The 26,263-nt window shown below is 43.6% G+C and overlaps 1 protein-coding gene across 1 annotated transcript in view; it reads left to right on the top strand.

The window, feature by feature from the left end:
- Positions 1-26,263, top strand: part of ZZEF1 (zinc finger ZZ-type and EF-hand domain containing 1) — a 308,587-nt gene that overhangs the window by 135,628 nt on the left and 146,696 nt on the right. Inside the window, exons 16-18 of the mRNA XM_073590591.1 lie at positions 2,102-2,235; positions 2,390-2,460; positions 26,061-26,175. Of these exons, the coding sequence (XP_073446692.1) occupies positions 2,102-2,235; positions 2,390-2,460; positions 26,061-26,175 (320 nt within the window). The remainder of the gene's footprint in view (positions 1-2,101; positions 2,236-2,389; positions 2,461-26,060; positions 26,176-26,263) is intronic.

The following is a 26,263-nucleotide window of genomic DNA, read 5'->3' as shown; positions in this document are numbered from 1 at the left end:
CTTTTAGTGTGACACGTTGTACCCTTCTTTAATGTTTATGATCGCCTACTGCTTTATCACTAAACTGGTTCAGCTACAGCCAGTGTGAGGGTGTATACTGCAGAGGAGAAGCTAATCTCTTTGTATTCACTTAGTGTTAGCCTCCTAGTGACAGTAGCATATACCCATGGTTCTATGTCCCCCAATGAGTGGCTCAGAGAAAAGGATTTTACGTACACAAAAGTCCCTGTATAGGGAAGCAAGCCTGTGTGTGAACCTGACTGATTGGGGAGGTGAGGTTGTAGCAGCAAGAGTTGACTAGGTTGAAACATGAACCGGGATACTAAACTGAAGTGGTCCAGGGAAGATAACATGGAGGCCATGGATACTACTGATGGGACCGCAAAAAAGTGGTAAAATCTGTGGAAGGCAGGGACGACTTGAGAAATACAGGCCCCACTTACTGATAGTTGAGTGGTGGCACGGGAGCTAAGGACTCAAAAAAACAAAAAACAAAGGGGCGCCATGACACTGGGAAATGTGATGCAAGTGGGCTATCGAAATGCAGAAGGAGTTAGAGTAGGGGCTATAGCGTCCTAAAGAGGCTTTAAACTGGACCCAAGATCCTTATCACTCCACGTTATTGGGGTGCAGGTGGATAGGAGACAAAGGCAAGGACTCTCCGAACCAGGACATGAATGTTGACTACGTTAGGAAACATTCCTTCCACCCAGATGGAAGTGTTATGGTCATAATAATTTGTATTTCTATAGCGCCAACAAATTCTGTAGCACTTTACGAACTGTTCATAGTCTTTTGTCTGAGTTATAGAGTGGCCATTCCACTCTGTCTCCTTAAAGGAGAAATGAGTAGAAGATTAATAAAGGATAAAAAATATCTTAAGCACCTGTGTCTGCATCCTACATGACACCAAGCTAAACTGAGTAACTGTGTAGCTTGGTTCCAGTAGCCGTCTTTTTTTTTTTTTTTTTTTCTTTTTTTTTTTTTTTCGAAAAGGGTTGTCCACTACTTGGACAAGCCCTTCTCATTCCTCATGTATAGCCCCTTTAAAATATAACACTTATACTCTCCCCCAGAGCCATATCAGCAGTGTCTGCATTCGCATTCCCACGGCTCACATGAGGTTGTCATGTGAGCGCAGTGCCGAAACAGCGCTGGCATCAATTTCCCTGCCTTCAGACAATTCAAACATCAGGAGCAAGTCTGAGAGCAGCTCAGCCCTGACTTTCTGATGTTGATCAATGCATCCGAAGGCAGGGCTAGTGAAGACGGTGCTAATTGGGCACTGGGCTCTTGTGACATGACAGCCTAACGTGAGTGCTGACACTGCAGGAACTGCTGGCATGGGAGGCGAATGTGTTTTTTATTTTAACACGGTCAAACATGTATTAAAAGGGTGTATGTGACTTTAGAAAAGAAAAAAATATGCCTAAACACTAACAGACAAGTAATTGTTAGTTACCTGCCTGTTGTGCAAGGTGCCGGTCTTCCCCGACACAGAGCGGTGTCAGACTGCTCCTGCCAGGGATGCAGAAGCCTCTGCTGACGTCATGTCTTCAGAGATGAGGCTTCTTTGCCGCTCTGCTCTGTTCACAGGGCGGGACTGCCGATGTCTTTCTGATTGACAGCTGGATCCCTACTGCCAATCAGAATGATGTAGGTGATCCCGCCCTGTTACGTCAGCAGAGACAGCTGAATCCACGGCAGGAGTGGTCTGTGACTGCTCTGTGCCGGGGGAAGAACTGTGCTGAACGCAACAGGCAGGTGAGCTGCTATTACCTGTGTGTTACTTCTTAGACATATTTTTGTTTTTATATAAAGTCCCAGATACCCCCTTTAAGAGTATTTTTGTCTGAGCCTTCTAGTAGATGCATACAGCCATGGTTTCCTGTGTGCCCAATGAAGTGCCTGAAATAGTTATGAAATTATTCATCTGGATGAAGTTTTTTTTTTTTTTCATGACTAAGTGTCACTTTAACAATAAGGTTGTATACTTAAGTCCACTGTTCAGCACAAGAATAAGGACCCATTAGGAATTGATTGCTTTTCCTGTCTATTAACGTAAAGCTTTAGTTAATTACACGGTTCTGTCTCCTCCCAGCTATGAACAACATGGACATTTCCTCTTTGTCTTCCAAAGCACTCATACAAGAAATTACTAACACTTTACTAAATGGAGCTGCAATTTTTTTTCCTGACCGTCTGGCAAGAAGAGAGCAGTTGTTTTCTTTAATGGTAAGAATATGCAAGTAGGAAGTGTGCGATATTTCAGTATAAAGAAAATAACTTAATTTAAATATTTTTTTTGTCTTTGATGCATATTGCTTTAATATAAAATGATCTCACAAACTGAGAATTGTACTCCTTTTTTTTCTTTTTTTTTGTGTAGCAAAGAATCACTGAAGAGAAGCAACCAGAATCCACTCAGATAACTTTCCAGTCCCTGTGTACTTACTTCAGGTGACAACCAAGCTCTAGTTTATGTCTCTGTGGAATATACACTACTGTGTAAAAGTTTGACAAAATGCAGCCAAGTAAAAATGCTTTAAAAAGTATGAAACATTAATGGTTTATTTTTTATTGGTTAACAAAATGCAGACTGAACATAAAAGAAATGTAAATCAAAATAAATATTTGCCTTCAAAATTACATAAAAGCATCAATTCTTCTAGGTAAACTTACAATATCGCAGTGGAGCCGGAGTCTCTGTCCATTTTGGTGGAATTGGTATAAAATGGACCGACATTGACAATATATAACACATTGGGTACAGTAGTACAGTGCATAATGTGCTGTAAATATTTTCATAAGAATTTGGGAAAGTTTTGATATGTCCTGTAAATGTCTGTTTTGTTCCTGATCTAAGGATCTCGGCTTTTAGATTAGATGAATCTGTGCTGCACATTATATACATTCAGTAGTGAGGCAGTGCTGGGGAGTCAGAGAAATTGAGTCGTCGGAGTCTAGTTTTGGCTTACTGACTCCACAGCCTTGCGAACAGCTGCAAAATAAATTGAGCCATTCAGGCGCCTCTTTGATGGTATTACATGGTGGATATGTATCTACCTGTATTTCTTAGTTTTTAAGACCCCATTAATCCTCACTAACTTCCTGACTTCATATGATGAAATGCAGCTTCAAACTTAAAAGAAACATCAACAATGCCTCACTTTTGCTTGCACACAGTCATTATTGTTCTGTTTTAGCCCTTTAGCAAACAAATTGCCTTTTTTTTTTTACAGCCAAATATTTTACATTTTGGCTCATCAATGGTCTTGTTTCCTTGCAAAAGGTATAATTTTTGGCTGTAATTCTTCCATGAACATCACTTCTAACTAGACTTTATGAACTGTAAATGAGTGTTGCTGGGTCCCACTAGTTGGTGCCAATTCTGAACTGATGGCACTGCTGGACATTTTCTGATTTCAAAAGGAGGAAAGCATGATGTGTCTTTCATCTGCTGCACAAAGTTTCCTTGTTCGAACACTGCATCTACTTCCTCATCGTTGACCATTGCTTTGTGCCCACACTTATCCATCATGTTATACCATCAGTATACCATCAGTATTTTTTGATTGGCCCCAAACTTACAGCCAATGTCATTACAAACTATCTTCAGAGTAAAGAAAAACTTGGAAGTTTTTGAAGTGATGATATGGCCTCTACAGATTCCTGATCTCAGCATTGAGACTTTCTGCGATTACATGAAGAGATTGAAGGATTTCTCTGAGTCTACAATGATGGACCATCTGTGGTTAGTAATCAAAGAACGTCTCCTTGCTGAGTTCCTTCAAAAACTGTGTGCAAGTGTACCTAGAAGTATTGATGCCTTGGAAGCAAGGGTGATCACACAAATTGATTTGATTTACTTTACCTAATGTTCATTCACTTAGGTTATTTCTGTCAATGAACAAATTACAATTTATCCTTCTATTTTTTTAAGCATTTTTACTTGGCAGCAGTTTTACCACAACTGCCTAAAATCTCTTGTATAGTACTGTAAAGGGGGTTTTACACTAAGCGATATTGCTAGCGATATCGCTATGTGTGATACTTAGCTCCGACCGGCTCCCCCGCTGTCCATCGCTGATCGCGCGAGAATGTCCAGCTCCATTTCTCGTCGGGCGCTTCCTGCTGAGACTTCCTGCTGTGACGACGAGCGACGCTGGACGCGGGCGGGAGGACGTCAGGATCGCTGTGTGTGAAAGGTGAGTATCGTGCGCTGCGTCGCTGCTGCATCGCTGTGAGATCTTTCTGTATGAAAGCTCACTAGCGATCATTTAGCGATGCACCAGCGATCCTGACCGGGTGGGATCGCTGGTCGGATCGCTGGTGCATCGCTAAATGTAAAAGGGCCTTAAGTCTCTTGAACAGTGGAAAAACTTTGTAGCTCCTTGCCCACCAGATGGTCTTTATTTAAATTTTTAATACAAAACAAAACAAGAGATAACAAAGGTCCCCTGTTGATCCCCCTACCCTGCTAGAACAACTTCTGCTCAACACATCTTTCCAAAGAAAATAATAATAAAAACATCATCATATGAATATTAACTAAATCCGTAACATTTTTTCCAAAGAAGGAAACTGTGGTTCAAACATCTATTAATAAAATTTTTGGAGCCAGTAAGTTACGCAACATTACCAATATTTAACCAGGCCATTGAATTGTAGTTGTATAATTCAGTAGCTAGGAGCCCCATGAATCTTCTCCATGGGCAACCAAAACACATCTCATTCTAAATGTTCCATTTAAATATTTGTTGGGTTTTTATATAATTAAACTCGAAAATATTCTATCCCATAGTAGTTCAAAATGCACTATTCCTGGCTTGTTAGGCTTCTTTTACACTTACCAGGTTTTTGTGGCCCGTTATTGCGAGCCCTTTTTGTGGGCTGTGTCGCCGCAATTTTCACGGTCTGCCGCAATAATGGACTGCAAAAAACTTGCGAATCGCCGTTTTACAGGTTTCCAATACCATGGAAGAGGTTTTAAAAAAAAAAAAAAAAAAAAAAAAAAGCGTTCCGCGAAACCGCAAGTGATGGATTTTCAATGGGGGCTGTGTCCGTAAGCCATGAAAAAGATCGAGCAGGCTCAATATTTTTTCATGGCTGGAAATTCGCCATACGACACACGGCGCTCCGACTAAGTTTTGCGGGCCGATTTTGTTGCCCCATAGAAATCTATTGGGACCGCAAAAACGGCCAGCAAAAGCACGGTTAGTTTAAAAGAAGCCTAGTTAAGCCAATTTGCCCATATTTTTTCATATTGAAGCGGCTTACCTTGTTTAATGTAAACACTTCTTTCCATGAAAATGATATTAACCACCTTTAGAAAAAAATTCCCTTTGTGTGTGTGTGTGGATTTACTGTCAACCAGGGCATAGAAATTAATTTCCTGGCAGCATTTGTAAGTCTAGCAATCTTTACCTTCCCCTGCCCATCTGTTAACTTTTCATCTACATATCCCAAATTACATATTATAGGATCTCTATGAACTGTCATTCCCATCGGAAGGTGGGTTAAGTTTAATACCACAGCCCAAAATATCTGTAAACATGGAGTCTGCATCATGTGCATAAGGCCTGCTTCATCTGCATTACATCTGGGACACACGGAGTCTGATCTCAGACCCACTTTAAATATCCAAAGTTATGTTTTATACACCCTATAAATAACATATAATTGTGACAATCTTAGTCTTACTAAGAGTTAAGTTGGGTATGAACTCCAGAATTTAATCCCATACCACATCTGAAACAGTTCCCACGTAATTAACCCGTTTGATTTTAGTACGGTACTTAGTGGATACCGATAAAGGTACATGTGTATCTTTTGTTTAAATTTCATTAATAGAGGGGTCAGGTTAAATTGATAATTTTTGGCAATTTTAGAGGATTCTGGAATACTCAAGTAATTAAACCTAGATATCTCTTGCATCGGAACATTAGTGCATTGTAAAGAAGCATGTCAGGAGAGCAGGACCTACTTAACCCTATTTATTGCCAAGCCCCAAATTTCTCCAAAGCTGGAAATGGTCACCATCATGCTCACCAGAGACAAACGCGGATCCCCCAGAAACAACAGCAGGTCATGTGCATACAATACCACCTTCTTTTCCTTAATCCTGTTTTGAAATCCAATTATGTCCTTTCTAGGAATTACCACTGCTAAAGGTTCAACCCCTATTGCAAGTAGCAGAGGAGACAAGGGACCCCATTGATCAGAGAGGAGACAATTTACTGGACATACAACCATTAGCTTTTATCTTGGCTTTTTGTGCCTAGTACAACAGTTAGACCTGATTTTATAAATATGTTGCCAAAACCCATTTGACTTAGTGTAGCCCACGGGTATTGCCACGCTACACTCTCAAATTTTACCTTTAAGTGAAGATGGATTTAAGGTGCAATGATACACTGCGCTGCTGTAGGTATAATTCAAGGAAATTTATTGGTGCCTACGCGTTTCCTGAGCTGTCCCAGGTCACTTCATCAGGGCATCTTTTTACCTTTAAAGATAAAACCACTGGCCAATATTATCTTCTCCTTGCATATTGATCGCCTAAGAGATTTATACCAGTTGATTTATTGGGCATAAACCCAGACTGATAGGAGTGTTTTATTGAGATCATCCTGGAATGTCTGTTGGCAAACATTTACAAGCAGTTTGACATCCTCTGTTAACAAAGAGATGCGACTATGATACTGGCAAGCTAGGGTCCTTGCTCTATTTAGTGAATACCTGGATTATCGCTTCCTGCATGAAGGCAGGTAAAGACCCTCTTCGAGGCACAGGTAATAATACTTTTTTATATTTACTACTGGACTGGGAGTCCATCTACTGGAAGTCAATCTCCTCTTCGTGCTTTGTCATTAGCCATTGCACTCAGTTCTAGTTCTAGCTTTTCAGTATTAAATGGCTCATCTAATAGACTTTGAGATTCTAAAGAAAGCCTCTAATACTTCGTGTACCAGATGTTGCATATACTTTAGTACCGTCTTTTGTTTATAGACATGATATAAAGGAGGATTCTCTCTGTGCTGCAGCAATCACAGACAATACATGGTCCTGCCTTTCCCCATTGTCAAAATATTTCAATAGTTTTTTGCGGTTTAATCTAAGAGTAGCATAATATTAGGCAGGAGACCCTGATTCTAGAGATGTCTCTTAAGGTACTGTCACACTAAGCGATATCGCTAGCAATATCGCTATAATTTGTGACGTTATAGCGATATTGCTAGCGATATCGCTGTCTGATACTTACCTACGACCCGCTCCCCTGCTGCTTATCGCTGATCGCGCGAGAACGTCCAGGACTGTTTCTCGTCATCAGCTTCCTGCGGCGCGTCCTGCTGTGACGACGAGCGACGCGTGGAGCCGGGCGGGAGGACGCAGGATCGCCTGGTGTGACAGGTAAGTATCGACCCCCGACCCCAGCGATGTCGCTGGTGAGATCTGCCTGTGTGGCAGCTCACTAGCGACCACTTAGCGATGCACCAGCGATACTCACCGCGTCATATCGCTGGTCGGGATCGCTGGTACATCGCTAAGTGTGACAGTACCTTTTATTTGGCTTTTGTTTTGTAGTTTCAAAGCAAACAGGGTTTTAGCAACAGGAGATTATCACAGCCAGACTACGGGTCCCGTTACATATAGCGATGCTCCAGCGATCCCTACAACTATACGACCTGGTAAGGATCTCTGGTAAGTCACTACATGGTCGCTAGTAAGCTGTCAAACAGGCAGATTTACTCAACGACGCAGCAACGATATGGCGATCCGTATAACGACCTAGGCGGTCGTTGGGACCTTGTCACACAGCAGCAATTCTGACGACTCAGACCTCGATAGGCATCGCTAGTGAGATCTGCCTGTTTGGCAGTTCACTAGCGACCATTTAGCGATGCACCAGTGATCCTGACCGGGTCATTTCGTGGTCGGGATCGCTCAGAGTACACAGGAAGCTGCCATCAGGGGTCTGCAGGTTTACACACAGAGCAGGAAACTTAAGGGCCCTTTACACATAGCAATATCGCTAAAGCGTCACCGATTTTGTGACGCAGCAGCGAAAACACAAGCGATATTGCTACATGTGATCACCTCCGACCGGCTCCCCCGGTGGTTATCGCTGATCGCGCGAGTTCGGCCTGGTTAATTTCTCATCGTTGGCTTCCTGCTGGCGCCGACGAGCGAGCCATGGACGCAGGCGGAAGACACTCTCCCTCGCCGCGTCTGACAGGTGAATACGACCACCGACCGCTGAGGCATCGCTAGTGAGATCTGCCTGTTTGGCGGCTCACTAGCGACCATTTAGCGATGCACCAGCGATCCTGACCGGGTCATATCGTGGTCGGGATCGCTGGTGTATTGCTAAATGTAACGGGGCCTTTAGCTCTGTTACAGCTACAGTAGACAAAACAGGGATTCTATCAAAACCACACAAAGAAGCCCAGTAAGTGATACAATCCTGGAATTGGGGGCTTTCTTGCCTTCTGCTATGCTGCTCTCAGATTATGTAGCAAAAACTAGCTGACCGATTCCCTTTAGCAAGGTCAGTCAAATTTACAGGAATGATGCCAGAGAAAAATGACTGCTCAAACTAATGCTCCCTTTGGCATGGCCAAGCAGTTCCTTGAACAATCGGGTCACTGCACATTCTCCTCTACTGATTTTGCATTGTTTTCTGCTCATGTCTTCTTTGATTGGTGGAGATTGTTGGAAAACAGGTACCCAGTTGGACTGAATTGCTAAACCATTCCAAAAGTGCACCAAGTGCCTTCCCTTGGCTTCAACACTAATTTTCTTTTTACTAAATTATAAGCTAGGAGGAAAAAAGCACAATAGGGTCTTATCTGAGAATAACCTTTTATGTAATTTAAAATTATGCCATCCTTATATGGTTGTGTGATGCACAACCATGCATACACATGAAAACAGCTGCTGCAGATCCACGGGTCTTCCAACAAGGAAAGAGGGGGGAAAAAAAGCCAAATGTGGTTTATCAGCGCTGCTGGTAGGCAATGAAGATCCAAATGAAAGTATAATAAAGGATTTTTTATTTCAGGTTTTTCAGTCAATGCTTTTCAAAGTCATTCCAGACTTCAGTGCTCAAAAGTTTACATACCTCAGCAGAATTTTTGCTTTCATTGCATTTTTTTTAGAGAAGGATTGATAACACCAAAACTTTTTCTTCACTCATGGTTACTGCTTGGGGGAAGCCATTTATTGTCAAACTACGGTGTTTTCTCTTTTTAAATTATAATGACAACCCAAAACATCCAAATGACCCTGATCAGAAGTTAACATACCCTGGTGATTTTGGCCTGATAACATGCACAGAAGTTGACACAAATGGGTTTGAATGGCTACTATTGATAAGTGAGTATGCTCGTTGCTCAGGTATCCTCAGAGATTTTTGGCGTGCTCGGATAATTAGTTTGTGTTGACGCAGCTGCATGATTTGTGGCTGCTGGACAGGCTGAATGCATGTGAGGAATGCCTGTTTGTTAGGGAATCCCCACATGTATTCATGCTGTCCAGCAGTCACAAATCATGCAGCTGCTTCGACACAAACTAAATCTCCGAGCACTTCCAAATACTCGGAGATCACCCGAGCATGCTCTGGAAAACCTGAGCAACGAACATACTCGCTCATCACTAATGGCTACTAAAGGTAACATCACCTGTGACCTGTTTGCTTGTAATCAGTGTGTGCATAAAAGCTGAGTGAGTTTCTGGGATCCAGACAGACTCTTGCATATTTCATCCCTGCTACTTATGTTTCTGGTTTGTGAGTCATGGGGAAAGCAAAAGAATTGTCATCGGATCTACGGGAAAAGGTAGTTGAACTGTATAAAAGAGGAGAGGGATACAAAAAGATATCCAAGGAATTGATAATGGCAGTCAGCAGCATTCAAACTGTGATTAAAAAATGGAAAATCAGGGGCTCTATGAAAACAAAACCACGGTTCAGTAGACCAGCAAGAATTTCATCCACAACTGCCAGGAAAATTGTTCGGGATGCAAAGAAAAACCCACAAATAACATCAGCTGAAATACTGGACTCTTTGAAAACTAGCGGTGAGGCAGTTTCAAGATGCACAATAAGGAGGCACTTGAAGAAAAAATGGCTGCATAGTCGAGTCGCCAGAAGAAAGCCATTACTGCTCAAATGCTACAAAGTATCTTGTCTACAATACGCAAAACAGCACAGAGACAAACTTAAAAACTTCGGGAACAAGGTAATTGGGATTGATGAGGCCAGAATTGAATTTTTTGGCCACAACCATAAACGTTACATTTTGAGAGAGGTCAACAAGGCATATGATGAAAGGAACACCATACCTACTGTAAAGCATGGAGGTGAATCGCTGATGTTTTGGGGATGTGTGAGCTACAAAGGCACAGGAAACTTGGTCAAAGTTGAAGGAAAGATGAATGCAGCAAGTTATCAGCAAATACTGGAAAAAAAATTTGCAATCATGCAGGGGGCATTTATGCACATGTAATCGAAGTACATGTATCAAAGTACTGGCAGTTATAATATGGATGAATGTGACACGCATCTCTATTCTCTTCATACAGGTAACCAGCTCTTTCAATCTCTTTTCTGAATCAACTCCTGTGTTAATCCACTCCATTCAATGTCAGCAAGCAGTTAATCCTGAATGCTATGTGTTTTCAACTGTGCAAGCTTATTTCTGGTATATAGTTATTTCAACTTACTCTGCTTGTCCCCTTATGTTGTGAGGTCATGAAACTTTTCAAAGTGCTTTATGGTCCATGTAGTGCTGGACATCTGTTTATCTGACCACAACATTTTATTGGGTCCTGCTGTCTCAATTTAGTTTGATTAACGAGAAGAGAGAGAGTACAAAAAAAAATATAATCCTTAGCCTCCTATATATTCAGACATAGCTTGGGGGAGCATTTATGCAGGGGGCATTTATGCACATGTAATCGAAGTACATGTATCAAAGTACTGGCAGTTATAACATGGCAGTTAGACAGGGCAGGAGACAGATAAGACATTTATATACATCTATTCCCTGTACATTTGGAGTACAACAAATATATACCATATGCATTTGTGTAATTTATATCCTGGCTGCTGCATTCACACACATCCACCGCCCTGGTAATAACTCTCTACACACCATCCATATCGGCCCCTCGCTCGTTTCCTCTCCTATGTATAGCACTCACGCTCATTTCACATTGTTAAATTGCACAGATCCAGTCAGTCCCACCATTCAACATTAGAGACACTCTCACAAATCACTTAACCATCTGCTCACTCTTTTTATCCTCCTTCTCCTTGTCACAGGAGACATTGTTCCCAACCCTGGTCCCCCATGTTACAGTAAGTTAAACCCCCCCCAACTGCTACACTCAGAAACCCCTCTAATCTTATTAATATTCCCTGCATGCCATCTGTCTCTCTTAATTGTGCACTTTGGAATTCTCGCTCAGTGTGTAACAAACTCTCCTTCACTCATGACTTTTTCCTTTCTAATTCTCTTAACCTTCTGGCTCTTACTGAAACCTGGATCCAGCAGTCAGATACTACTGCTGCTGCTGCTCTTTCATACGGGGGACTACACATCTCTTATACCCCAAGATCAGACAATAGAGCAGGTGGAGGCGTTGGTCTGCTCATATCACCAAAATGTACCTTTCAGGTTATCCCTCAACTACCCTCACTAGTCTTCCCTTCTTTTGAGGTCCATGCCGTCAGACTCTACACCCCCTTCTCCATGCGAGTGGCGGTGGTGTATTGTCCTCCCGGCCCCTCCCATGAGTTCCTGGATCATTTTGCTACTTGGCTTCCACATTTTCTCCTGTGACATCCCTACCCTCATCATGGGAGATTTCAACATCCCCATTGCTCTTCCCCTCTCCCCATCTGCTACTCATCTTTTATCTCTAACCTCCTCGTTTGGCCTTTTGCAGCTTACTAATTCTCCAACGCATGAAGACGGAAACTCCCTTGACTTGGTCTTCTCTCAGCTTTGTGCAGTGGATGATTTTGCAAACTCCCCTCTCCCGCTCTCTGACCACAATCGTCTTTCTTTCTCTATCAATAACTGCCAGGCTGCTCAGGTCACCCCCACTGTCCATACTTATAGAAACATACAGGCCATTAATACCCAGAAATTTATGAAGAACTTGCAGTCATCATTGGCCCTTATCTCCTCCCTCTCATGTCCTGATGCATAGAAGCATTACAATGAAACACTTCAAAGTGCCCTGGATGAATTTGCACCCCCTATAAATAGAACACTACAACAGACGGCGGCAACCCTGGCACACCCTGCAAACAAGTTTCCTGCAGCGGTGCTCCAGGTGCGTCGAACGTCTGTGGAGAAAATCCAATCTACACGAAGATTTCATCCATTCTAAGTTTATGCTTAGAATATACAACATTGCCCTTCACCTCTCAAAACAAACCTATTTCAACACCATCACCTCACTGTCTAATAACCCGAAACGTCTGACACTTTTCATTCTCTACTCAACCCAAGAGTACACCCCCCAACCACGGAGCTCCGAGCTGATGATCTGGCCAATTATTTCAAAGTATAAATGGACCAGATTCGACAGGAAATTATCTCCCAATCACCTCATACCATGCACTGTCCTCCCTCCCCCACTGCATCTAGCTCACTCTCTGATTTTGAACCAGTCACAGAAGAAGAAGTAAGCAGGCTCCTTGCATCTTCTCGCCCAACCACTTGCACCAGTGACCCATTTCATTCAAATCTCCTCCAGTCCCTTTCCCCTACTATCACCCCTCACCTAACTAAAATATTTAACCTCTCTCTCTCTTCTGGTATCTTTCCCTCCTCGTTTAAGCATGCCATCATACATCCACTACTTAAAAAACCATCCCTCGACCAAAACTGTGCCGCTAACTATAGACCTGTCTCTAATCTTCCCTTCATCTCTAAACTCCTGGAAGGCCTGGTCCACTCCCGTCTTATCTGCTATCTCTTTGATAACTCTTCTCGACCCTCTCCAATCCGGTTTTCGCTCTTTACACTCTACTGAAACTACCCTCACTAAAGTCTCTAATGATCTACTAACAGCTAAATCAAATGGTCATTACTCCATGCTAATTCTCTTGGATCTCTCTGCAGCATTCGACACTGTGGATCATCAGCTCCTCCTCACTATGCTCCGTTCCATTGGCCTCAAGGACACCGTTCTCTCCTGGTTCTCCTATCTCTCTGACCGCTCCTTTACTGTATCTTTTGCCAGTTCCTCCTCTCACCTTCCTATTACTGTTGGGGTACCTCAAGGATCGGTTCTAGGCCCCCTCCTCTTCTCCTTGTACACTGCCCCTATTGGTCAAACAATCAGTAGATTTGGTTTACAGTACCATCTCTATGCTGATGACACCCAATTATACGCTTTTTCTCCTGACATCACGCCAGCCTTTCTAGAAAACACCGGCAATTGTCTAAACGCTGTGTCTAATATCATGTCCTCACTTTATCTGAAACTGAACCTGTCAAAGACTGAACTCCTTGTGTTTCCTCCCTCTACTAATGTACCTATACCCGACATTGCCATTTCTGTGTGTGGTTCCACTATTACTCCCCAGCAACATGCCCGCTGTCTTGGGGTCATACTTGGGGTCACACATTCGATCACTGGCTCGCTCTTGTCATCTGCACCTCAAAAACATTTCTAGAATTCTACCTTTTCTTACTTTTGACTCCGTAAAAACTCTTACTGTTTCTCTTATTCATTCTCGGCTCGACTATTGTAACTCTCTTCTAATCGGTCTCCCTCTTACCAAACTCTCCCCTCTCCAATCTGTCTTGAATGCTGCAGCCAGGATCATATTCTTCACCAATCGTTACACCGATGCCTCTACCTTGTGCCAGTCATTACACTGGCTACCCATCCACTCCAGAATTCAGTATAAACTTGTTACCCTCACCCACAAAGCCCTCCATGGCACAGCACCACCCTACATCTCTTCCCTTGTTTCAGTATACCACCCTACCCGCGCCCTCCGTTCTGCTGATGACCTGAGATTAGCATCCTAAATAATCAGAACCTCCCACTCCCGTCTCCAAGACTTTACACGTGCTGCGCCAATTCTTTGGAATGCACTTCCCAGGTCAATACGATTAGTCCCAATCCCCACAATTTTAAGCGTGCCCTGAAAACGCATTTATTCAGACTGGCCTATCGCCTCAACACATCAACCTAATCTATCCCTGTGTGGCACAGCCAAAAGTTTTACCTTAGCCTGGTTCCCTGCATCATGTTCCCACATGCTTTCTGCATCCTTTAGCCCTCTGTGTCTGTACTGTTACACACTTAACATTATGGCTGGTCCATACAATCAGGGCAACGGTTACCACCCACCTTTTGTGTCTACCTCTTTTCTCATTGACTGTAAGCTTGCGAGCAGGGCCCTCATTCCTCTTGGTATTTGTTATAATCTCTGTGATTATTGTTATGCTGTACTGTCTATTGTCTGTACAAATCCCTTCTGAAATGTAAAGTGCTGCGGAATATGTCGGCGCTATAGAAATAAATTTTATTATTATTATTAATCATCAGCCCGGAAGCTGTACATGGGACGTACTTGGATGTTCCAACATGACAATGATCCAAAACACAAGGCCAAGTTGACCTGTGATTGGCTACAGCAGAACAAAATGAAGGTTCTAGAGTGGCCATCTCCGTCTCCTGACCTCAGTATCATTTGAGCCACTCTGGGGAGATCACAAGCGCACAGTTCATGCTAGACAGCCCAGGAATTTACAGGAACTGGAGGCTTTTTGCCAAGAAAAGTGAGCAGCTTTACCATCTGAGAAAATAAAGAACCTCATCCACAACTACGACAAAATACTTCAAGCTGTCATTGATGATAGAGGGGGCAATGCAGGTATTAAGAAATGGGGTATGTGAACTTTTGATCAGGGTCATTTGGATATTTTGGGTTGTAATTATGATTTAAAAAGAATAAACACAGTAGTTTGACAATAAATGGCTTCACCCAACCAGTAACCATGAATAGAGAAAAAGGTTTGGTTTTATCATTCATATTCTCTGAAAAAGGGCAAAGCAAGCAAAAATTCTGCTTGGGTATATAAACTTTTGAGCACTACTGTGTAGAAGTCTGGAATGACCTTGAAATGCATTGACTGAAACTGAAATAAAAAATCCTTTTGTTATACTTCAATTTGGATCCTCATTGCCTTTCAGCAGTTTGGATGAACCACATTAGGCTCTTAATTTTTTTATCACTAATTTTGTGCTAACAGACTCACTTCAATTTCTATGGCCAGGATTCCCATATGAATCGAAAGCATGCCTGTAAAGGTCACTTTACACCTTATTTTTGGTCAAACATTCTTTCAGCTGCCATCTCTTCCACTCCTCACCCCACAATCTTTGTGACTTTGCATTTTGTGATTTGGGCTATCTTGTGTTATTAGCTGTGCACAGATGTTAACTGTCATTGTAATTCTGTCTCTGATGATAATGAAACTGCAGTAAACTCTTCCTGAATGGACGGCAAGTGTGCATAAAATGCCACCGATGGGCAGTGTTAAAATTGAAGGATTCCTAATTTGTGTTTTTCAATAAAGATAGTAATAAGAAAAAAATTTTAAAAAGCACATTTAACACAAAAACCTGATCTAAAAATAGGTCCTATTCTGATGATATATATTATTTTTGTCTGTAAACTATCAATCACACTATTTCCAAGCACTTAGTATAACTGTGTATTCTCTTTATACTTATCTACATAGTACATTTTATGATTGTGACACAACTCACACGGGAATATAGGTAAAACACTAGAAACTGCAACTGACCTACCCTGTTCGTGTACAGACTAAAGATTCTGACCCCGCAGTCCCTAATCGTTTCTACATGGGCTCGAATAGTCCTAGAAACAGATTAAACAATGGCAGCTTGGATCTAGGCTTCCTGAAAGGCCGTTGAACGCTTCACGTTCCTCCTATGGAATCGTAGAGCAGGTGAAATTTACCTACTGAAGGGAAGGTGCGCTGAGAAAGAGATTCCAGAGTGAAAAGCATAATCCGCCGAGAGATAAACCCTAGATGGTTTCACTGGCATAAACAACGGCAATATGGCTGGACATTAGTGATGAGCGAACGTGCTCTGATAAGGTGTTTTCCGAGCATGCTCGTGTGCTAATAGTATTCAAGCTCACCGAAGATTCTCTGTTCGAGTCGCTGCTTGGCGGGTGGCTGATTAGCAGTCACAACACATGCATCTGTTGCCTAACAAACAGACGATCCATGACTGTCAGAACAGCCGTGAGCCATGTGGCCTCAGCAATTCCGACATAGTATTCAAGCACGTCGCAGATACTTTGTTAGCACACGAGCATGCTTGGAAAACTTGTAACCAAAACAAAAAATAACCCTTAAAATATTAATTTTTATTAGTTAATGGTAAAATTGCCCATGTAACAGAATCATGGAGACATGGTAAACAAGAAAAGACTTAGCCTAGATAGTAAAGGATCTCTAGAGGGGGTGGGTTGTGCACTGTTCCTACCTTCCCCTGCCTTGCTGCAGAGGTGGGAACCTGTTGTGAATTTGCTTTCTGGTCTCCCTCTGGTTATTACTGATGGTAGTGGAGCTGGTCAGATCGACAGAGGGATTGCGAGTAGAGATGAGCGACTTTGCCTTTTTTAGGGTTGAGTCGGGTTTCGTGAAACCCGACTTTCGCAAAAGTCGGGTCGAACGAAATCGGCCGACTATAGCGAAAAGTCAGAGGCCGACTGAATCACGAAACCCAAGGCAAGTCAATGGGGAAGCAAAGTCGGCAGGGAGTGGAGAAGAGTAAACACACCTACAGTGCCCATTTCAATGCCCAAAACATCAATTCTTATTACTGAAGCTTGTCAACCTTAATTTACTTAATAATAGTTACGCATTGAAAACTGGGGGTTATTTGGTTAAAGTTGTGGGGGGGGGGTAAGGCTGGCTCCAGGTTTTCGTGTGCCCTGGGCCAAAGAGTGTCAGTGCGCCCCTTTAACACATACCACAACTCATGATGCTCCGATATGGCACAGAAATATAGGTATAGTACAATGAGAAATACTTCACTGCTTACATGACATGACTGATCTATTTTAAATTGTACAATAGCTCAAAAAAAGGACAGTATATTACTCCATACAGTATTATGGCCTCCACATTGTGCACCATACAGAATGAGCCCATATATTTCTCCATACATAATTGGTCACATATAATGTTCCATACAGTATATGATGAGCTCCACATAATGCTACAGTATATGATGGTCCCCATGGACGATGCTCCAGTGTGTTATGGGCCCAAATACTGCTCCATATATAATGGGCCCCATTCGTAATGCTCCAGTGTATAATGTGCCCCATAGATGCTCCAGTGTCTAATCTGCCCCATTTAGAATGCTCCAGTATATGATGGGCCCCATGGATGATGCTCCAGTGTCTTATGGGCCCAAATAATGCTCCATATATAATGGGCTCCATTACTAATGCTCCAGTGTATAATGTGCCCCATAGATGCTGCTCCAGTGTCTGATCTGCCCCATTTAGAATGCTCCAGTATATGATGGGCCTCATGGATGATGCTCCAGTGTATGATGGGCCCTAATAATGCTCAATATATAATGGGCTCCATTTCTAATGCTCCAGTGTATAATGGGCCCTGTAGATGCTGCTCCAGTGTCTGATGTCCCCAATCTGGAATGATGGGCCTCATGGATGATGCTCCAGTGTATGATGGGCCCAAATAACGCTCCATATATAATGGGCTCCATTTCTAATGCTTCAGTGTATGAGCCCCATAAATGCTGCTCTAGTGTCTGATGTCTCCCATTTGTAATGCTCCAGTATATGATGGGCCCCATTTTTAATTAACCCAGGCATGGTATGTGAAAAGAGCTCCATGGAGTAATCTGAAGTGTGTGCTGCTGCATCCTTCACTTTTGGTGTGGGTGAAGGACACAAGGAAAGGGGTTGCTCCTGACCAGAAGCCTGCACTGACGACTCAGTGCTTGCATTTTTTGAAACTTCAGAAGAGGAGGTGATAGAGCTGGAGGCTGTTTCAGCAATGTAAGCCAAAAACAGTTCCTGATGGTCCGGCTTTAAAAGCAGTCTACCTACTCCCAGAAAAAGGAGCCTTCCAGGCCTTCCAGAGCTACACCATGACGCAGGCTCAACACCTCCTGCCTTAGCTGCTGTTTTGAAGAAAAAAAGGGTCTTACCAGCTCACTTGAAAGCAGCCTGTGGTGTGTGGGAGCAAGGAATCACGTCGTCCAGCGTGTAGTTACTCAAGAAAAAAGAAGAAAATTACAGCTACTATAAGATCCATTTATTGAGTGAAAAGTAAGACACAGTTCACATGATTGTCTCTATAAGAGACAATCATGTGAACTCTGTCTTACGTTTCAGTCAATAAATGGATCTTATAGTAGCTGGAATTTTTTTCTTTTTCATTAGCTGCTGTTGTGTTTTTGGCACTACCAGCAGATGCACCACCACCAACATCAGTACCAGTTGGCCCCCCACGCCCATGTCCGCGTCCTCTTCCACCATGCTTCCTCATGTTTTGGAAAATGGACGCAAAATAGCAGATAAATGGTACTGTATCAGAAGCGTACAGCTCTATACAGTCTAGGGATAACAGTAAATCTCCGTATATATTTCATGAGTCATACATAGACGCTCACAGGCTCAGTATAGAGTACACAATAAAATAAAAAGTTGAAAAAGGGTACAGTATCACCAGATACAAGGTATATATAGTATAGTGTAAACATTAGGAATCTCCGTATATATTTCTGGAGGCAGACACAAACACTCTCAGGCCCAGTATGGATTACACAAGAATATGAAAAGCTGTAAATGGGTAATGTAACACAAGCGTACAGCTGTATACAGTGTTGGGGTAATCTTAAATCTCCAAATATATTTCCAGAGTAACAGACAGACTTTCACAGGCTCATTATGGATTACATCACAATCTTAATAGCAAAAAGGTTACTGTATCAGAAGCGTACAGCTGTATACAGTGTTGGCCAAATTTGAAATCTCGGTATATATTTTCGGAGTCACCCTTAGACGCTCACTCATTCTGGGTTTAATCATAATAAAAAATGTTGTAAAAAAGGTACTGGATAACAAGATAGCGTGTATATATATATTATAGGGTTCAATTGAAATCTCTGTATACATAGTCCCGTTGTCACTCTCAGACGCTTACTCAGTATGGATTTGACCGTAATACTAAATGTTGAACAAAGGTACTGTATAACAAGATACAAGCTGTATCGAGTTTAGGGTAAAAATTGGTATCTCCGATTCACTTTATATATAGAAGGCGTAAACCACACGCGCTCACTCCCAATGGATGATACCGTAATAGCAAATTTTTAACAAAGGTACTGTATCGGCACATACCAGGTGTATCCAGTCTAGGGGTAATTGTAAATTTCCGTCTATACTTCCGGAGTCAGACACAGACACTCACAGGCTCACTATGTATTACACCAGAATTTAAAAAGTAGAAAAAGGGAAAGGTATTCGAAGCGTACAATAGTATACGGTGTTGTGGTACTTTTAAATCTTCGTTTATATTTCTATCTCAGTAAGCCAGTCCAGACTCTCCGCTACTGGAAACTACATGGATACAAGTACAGACGGAAAGTTGAGTGTTGGCAGAAATTTGGGAATTACTCATCGTGGGAAAACCTCCCGGTAGATGTTGCAGAGGCGATGCAGACCCTCAATTACTGTGCCTGTGGAGACAGCGAAAACAGTTCTTTGTGAAGAAAGGATTGCTTCATCGCAGTAGCATGGATCACATCACCATTACTCGTCTCCATCAAATTGTGATCACAGGGAGAGATGTAGACATGGTCCTCACTGCCTATCATGATGTGTCTGGTCGTTTTGGAGTGCAAAAGACAGAAGCCACAGGCCGTAGGCGATTCTATTGGATTGGCATGAGAGGAGACATTAAAAAATGCTGGCAGGAATGTCACACGTCTGTGACTATCACAACTGTGAAAGGTGATCATAAAGCACCACTGCATCCGCTTGTATGTTGACGTCCATTACAAATGGTAGCCATTGATCATCTGAAGGTAGAGGCCAGCAGGACAGGCCATAGCTACATTTTAACCATCATCGATCAATACACCAATTTTGTAGTGGCCGTCCCTGTGAAGGATTTAACTGCCCAGACTACACAGCGGTGGAGCACGGAGAGGTAAGTATTGCAACTTGCAAGTGCTGTGGCCATGACCAAGCAGGGGGGCACACTCGTGGAAGGCGGTACTGGCACAGGGCCCCTCATATTACGCTGGTGTGTCTGACGGTCAGTGGGCCCCCCCACCGTCAGAGACACTGTATTGTACTATGAGGGGCCCTGTGCCAGTGCCGTAGGCCATCAGTGGGCCCATCCACCTGTTCAGAGCAACGGCACTTGCCCGGGTGCGCCAGGTGTTGACCCCAGCCGCCCTTGGGGGGGCAGCCCAGTTAGGGAGGTTTAAAAAATGGCATATGTTGATGTGTAGGCTGGACATTCAGCTGCTGCAAATGGCGGAATTGGGAAAGTCCGAGGAAGAGGAGGACAAAAGCGAGGCAGTTTTCTGGCAACCTATGTGTCATCAGGGGAAGGTGGGACAAAATCCTTTGAAACCCATGCATGATTCATTTTAATGAAGGTTAGATCATCAACATTTTGGTCGACAGACGGGTCCTTTTTTCTGTTAGGATTGATCCAGCAGCACTGAAGACTCTTTCAGATAACACACTAGCAGCAGGGCAAGCGAGCTCCTGTAAGGCATAGTGTGCCAATTCAGGCCAGGTGTCCAGTTTAGAGGCCACAATAGTCAAAGGGGAATGACCTGTGAGGGAGAACGTCGATATGGGAGAAGTAGTTTGTAACCATAGTTGACAGCTTTTGTCTCCTGTCATTTTCGATCGATGCAGTATTACCAGTCGTGTGAGCAGTACTTGAAAAATCAGTCCACAACATGGTCATTTAACACCTGTCTCCAATGCCACTTTGGCTGTGTGCACCACGAACACCTCTTCCATTGTGCCCACTATGGCTCGTGGGAGAACCAGCACCGCTGCTGTGTGCTGGGAATGCCTCAAACAAACGGTTTACCAGAGTTGCTTGTTTGTTAGCCAATATTATCTCTAGGTTCTCCTGTGGCATGATGTGTAATTTGCCTTTGTAGCGTGGATCGAGGATGCTGGCCAGCCAGTAGTCATCATCCTTCATCATTTTGGCATTGCTCGGGTACCTTTTTAGGATCCGCAAGGCATAATTGCACATGTGGGCCAATGTTCCAGGTGTCAATAATGCACTGCCACTGCTGGGTGGAGGAGCACTTTCTGGCAAATCCACATCCCTACAGACACGCACAAACACTGTACCTGACCTTGGAGCGCCAACATTTTCTCTTGCCCCCTGAGAAGCATCCTCCTGCCCAAAATAATCATCCCCCTCATCTTCCTCCTCCTCTTCTTCCTCCACCTTGTCCAGGACAGTTCCCTGACCAGACAATGGCTGACTGTCCGCAAGGCTTCCCTCCTCCTCCTGTTCCTCCTCCTCTGCTGCAGACGCCAGATCCTTAATGTGCGTCAAACTTTGCATGAGCAGACGCATAAGTGGGATGCTCATGCTTATGGCGTCGTCTGCGCTTACCAGCCGTGTGCATTCCTCAAAACACTGAAGGACTTTACAGAGGTCTTTCAGCTTTGACCACTGCACACCTGACAATTCCATGTCTTCCCTCAAACTGCCTGCCCGTGTATCCTCCCACAAATGCATTACAGCCTGCCTCTGTTCGCACAGCCTCTCAACCATGTGCAGGGTGGAGTTCCACCTTGTTGCAACGTCTATGATTAGGCAGTGCTTGGGGAGGTGGAGCAATCGCTGCAGCTTCTGCATGCGAGCACAGTCTTCGCACCTTATGGAGCAGTGATGTTAACTCCGGATAATTAAGGAAGCACTGCACCACCAAGTTCAAAGTGTGAGCCAGGCAAGGTATGTGTGTGAGTTTTGCACGGGCTATGGCTGCCACAAAATTACGTCCGTTATCACTGACTACCTTGCCTGGCTCAAGATGTAGACTAACCAGCCATGACTCAGTTTGTCGCTGCAAGTAGTCGGCCAGTACCTCAGCGGTGTGTCTGTTGTCGCCCAAAGATATCATCTTTAACACAGCCTGCTGACGCTTACCACTAGCTGTTCGATAGTGGGACACCTCGTGTGAAACACTGCCAGCTGCGTATGGAGTGCTCTTGCGACTGCGCCCTGTGGACGAGCTTTTGCTTATGGAGGAGGAGGAGGGTCGAAAGCCTACAGCCAACTGTTTCCTATACCGTGGGCTAGGCAGCACTGTTCCACCGCCGCTGTCCCCTGTGGAGCCTGCATCCACCACATTAACCCAGTACGCAGTGATGGACACGTAACGGCCCTAGCCATGCCTACTGGTCCATGCATCTGTTGTGAGGTGCACCTTTCCACTCACTGACTGTTTTAGTGCATGGATAATGCGGTCTTTCACATGCCGGTGGAGGGCGCAGGGATGGCTTTTCGAGAAAAGAAGTGCCGACTGGGTAGGTCATAGCGTGGGACAGCGTAGGCCATGAGCTCGCGGAAAGCTTCGCTTTCAACCAAACGGTAGGGCATCATCTCTAATGAGATTAATTTGGCAATGTAGGCGTTCAAACAGTGTACGCGGATGAGAGGATGAGTACTTTCTTGTCCTACTCCAGTGTCTGGTAGGGTGAGCTGGACTGGAGAGCTGCATATGGGGGAAGTAGCGATGGACCGGACGGAGTGAGAGGGGGTTAGTGATGGTATTGGTGGTAATGGCCTAGATTCAGTGTTGTGTTGCAAAACCATTGTGATTCCCTGAGTGCTTTGGCATTGCGACAACACCTCCACATTTAGTGCTGGTGGTGTGCTTGGCGGTGGTCTTAGAGTGGGGGAAGCGATGGAGCGTTGCTGGCTACCTCCAGTCGCAGCAAGTGCACATGTGGTACCTGAGGTTTTGTAGTCCGTCCACGCTTGCAAGTGCATGTTGATTAAATGTCTAAGCATGCAACTGGTATTCAAATTTCTGAGTTGTTTACCTCTGCTAAAGGTCCTTCCACACTTCTTACAGGTAACCTTCCTTTCAGTAGGATTTTGGACAAAGAAGTGCCACACTGCACTCTTCCTACTATGTTTGAAAAGCGGACAGCTTTATAAGGTATAGGTCTGGAAAAATGGAAAATCTCCTCGGCTTGTTTTTCCAGAGTCACACCCAGATAGCTTCTATTTGTTTGTGATACCAGCCGGTACATGGTAGTGTGTGAGGAGCATACACCGCTATACGGTGTGTGAAAAAATGAACTCTCGGTAACTCACCAGAACAAAATAATAAAAGTTGGAGTGCTCTGAAAAAAGCAGTTTGAACAGCAGTGTGCATACAGCAATGCAGCTATCGGGTAGCCTTAAAAGGCAGCCTAATCACCACCAGCGCTGCTGCACACAACAAAAATCCTCCCCTTTCACTGTACACTAACTGTACAGTGAAAAGCGCTATCAGCAGAAGCAATTTTTTTTTTCTTCTTCCCTGCCTAACGCTCTCCCTATTCAGAATCAGCAGCAGCACCTCTCCCTATTCTAAGATCGGCTGAAGTAAGATGGCAGTCGGCGGTCACGGCCTTTTATACCCACTGTGATGCCACACAAAGCCAGCCAATCACTTCAGTGCCTTTCTCTAAGATGGTGGTGGCCGCTGCACATGTCATCGCATTGCCCACAGTGTGCATCCACCTTCATTGGCTGAGAAAAGGTGCTGGAAGCATTATTTGAAATGTGACTTTGACGTTCGGCGACCTCATGGCCGACCTCACGCTATGGTCGGGTTTCGATCAGCGAAACCCGACTTTAGCTAAAGTCGGCGTTTTTTTAATTTGACCGACCCATTTCGCTCAACTCTAGTTGCAAGTTCTCTTTCTGGGCTCCCTCTGATGGTTACTGGAGGTAATGGAGCTGATCTGATTGACAGAGGCTTGCCACCTGATAGATCTGGGGTTTCAGATTGGGATTTAAGACAGCCGACTCCCTCTATCCCTGCTGGTGATTTGCTTCCTATTCCTCCTGAGGTCTGATTTCTCCAACTCTGTCCCTGCATGTTCAGCTAAGTGGTTTATTTGCTATTCTGTTTTCATTTGATCTGGTTTTGTCTATCTCTTCTTGGTGCGGGTCAGCCAGCTCCGGCTGGGGCTGTGCTGAATCACCGCCCATATGTTACTGCTTGTGCCAGTTTGTTTTCTCTCCTGTTAGATTGGTCTCTTTTTGCTCTGCTTTCAGAATATACCAGAGTGCTGATATAGTGGGGGGACAAGTCGTGTGACTTTATTGTTTTTTGCATCAAACGTGTTGGACTTTTTGCAGGGTTTTTTTTGTGATTGCAAACAGTGTCTTTCCTGTCCTGTCAAGTCAGTGTGGGCCCCATCATTTGCTCAGTCTATTTTCCTGCCTGTGTTTGTGTTTTCATCTTGTCTCACCGACAATATATGTTTGGGGGCTATCTATTCCTTTGGGGTCTGCTCTGGGGCAGTTTAGATTTCCCCTTTCTTGCTTTAGGCTTAGTTAGCTCTCCGGCTGTGCCCAGGCATCTAGGATCATCGTAGGTACGCTCCACAGCTACTGCTAGTTGTGTGGATAGGATCAGGGGTCTGCAATCCTCTTAGGTACCAACCTCTCTGGTTTTCTGTGGCTTAGCCTGGACCTGCTCTCCTCCTCGGTGACCCATTCATAACAGGAACCCTAAGTTCGACAGAGCGCCTCCGCTCAGGGTCAGCTCTCCCTTATGACCCTAAATGGACAAAGTCACAGAAAGCCGTCTCCAACACCAATAACCATAACGTGCTTTAGTGCAATTCAGTGCCCTATATCTATTCGAGAAACCATATAGGCCTAGATTAGACAGTGGTCCTCACTGGAGTATATCCTTTATGGCATCTATCAATAAGAAAGACCATATAGGCATATGACAGACAATTGTCCTTACTTCAATTTACTTTTTGATGCTTATTTAGTGAGAAAGCGCCAATAGTGGACCAAGCAACGGGAAACGGACCCATGTGGTTGTTGAGTCAACAAAGTGATTTTAACAGTTGAAAGGAATGCTTTAAATATATAATGTATTTAACACAATGGCTTTATAGTAGCCATGGTAAAAATGAACATGAATGGTAAGATATCACATATAATTTAAACAGTAAAATAAACTCCTTTTGAATTCAATAGATAAAGGCAATGCAAAAAGTTGATCCATAAGAGCAATGAAAGTGTTGAAAAAATTGCAGTACATAGAGAATGTACACATCCAATAAAGTGATACAAGCCCAACCCGACGCGTTTCCCCCAGAAGGATAGAACAGGGTTCATCAGGGGACAAAAAAGTGCTTGTGAGTGGGAAGTTACTGCAATGAGGAACGTCCCATAATGACCGCATATAATGAAAGACTCCGTGATGTCTCACCATCAACTCCTTTTGTATACTCCCGCCAAGGTGTAGCGGAAGTTATTGTCTGGGTACAAGTGTAATGCAAAAGCGCTTCACATGGTCTGCGGCCCCTAACTCGTCACCGGAACTGATGTAATTGGAGGCGATGTCAAAGTGATGCCACAGAAGTTTTAATGTTCATTGCGGTGGAATGCAAGATTCCTTCCACGGGTGCTCATGTGATCATCACGTCATCAGATATGCCGCAATCTGAGGGAGCGTCAGAGGATAGTGCATTGCAAAAAGTGGCACAGACGCAAGGTGTATGTATAGAAAATTCTCTTCAGTGACATGGCAAGGGAGGAGGGCCCATTGCTCAATGCACTATTATATTTTATAAGTGGGTAAAAATAAAATAACCAAGGGTTCGAATTTAGAATTTTAATTAATCATGTGTTTATGTATGTGTGTGTATATATGTGTGTGTATGTGTGTGTGTGTATATAATAATTTCTGTTATTTTATTATTTTTATTTCAGTGAGCAAGACCCAAGTGGATTGTTACTACTTCCAGAAGCTGACATTTCTCCAGATTTTGATATCGGTCAAGTGCTGTCTGTCATGGAGAAATTTTTGGTGATGGCGGTGAGAGAGGTAATTTCTCTGTTTCTAATTTTATACTTTGGGTCTTATGAATTGGAAAACAGTTGGTATATTTTTGGTTGTAGTTGAGGGAAAGGAA

The sequence above is a fragment of the Dendrobates tinctorius genome, unplaced genomic scaffold (genome assembly GCF_039654945.1).
Source record: "Dendrobates tinctorius isolate UK_male_01 unplaced genomic scaffold, ASM3965494v1 ptg000117l, whole genome shotgun sequence".
Lineage (NCBI taxonomy): Eukaryota > Metazoa > Chordata > Amphibia > Anura > Dendrobatidae > Dendrobates > Dendrobates tinctorius.
This window is presented reverse-complemented; position numbering and strand designations above follow the sequence as displayed.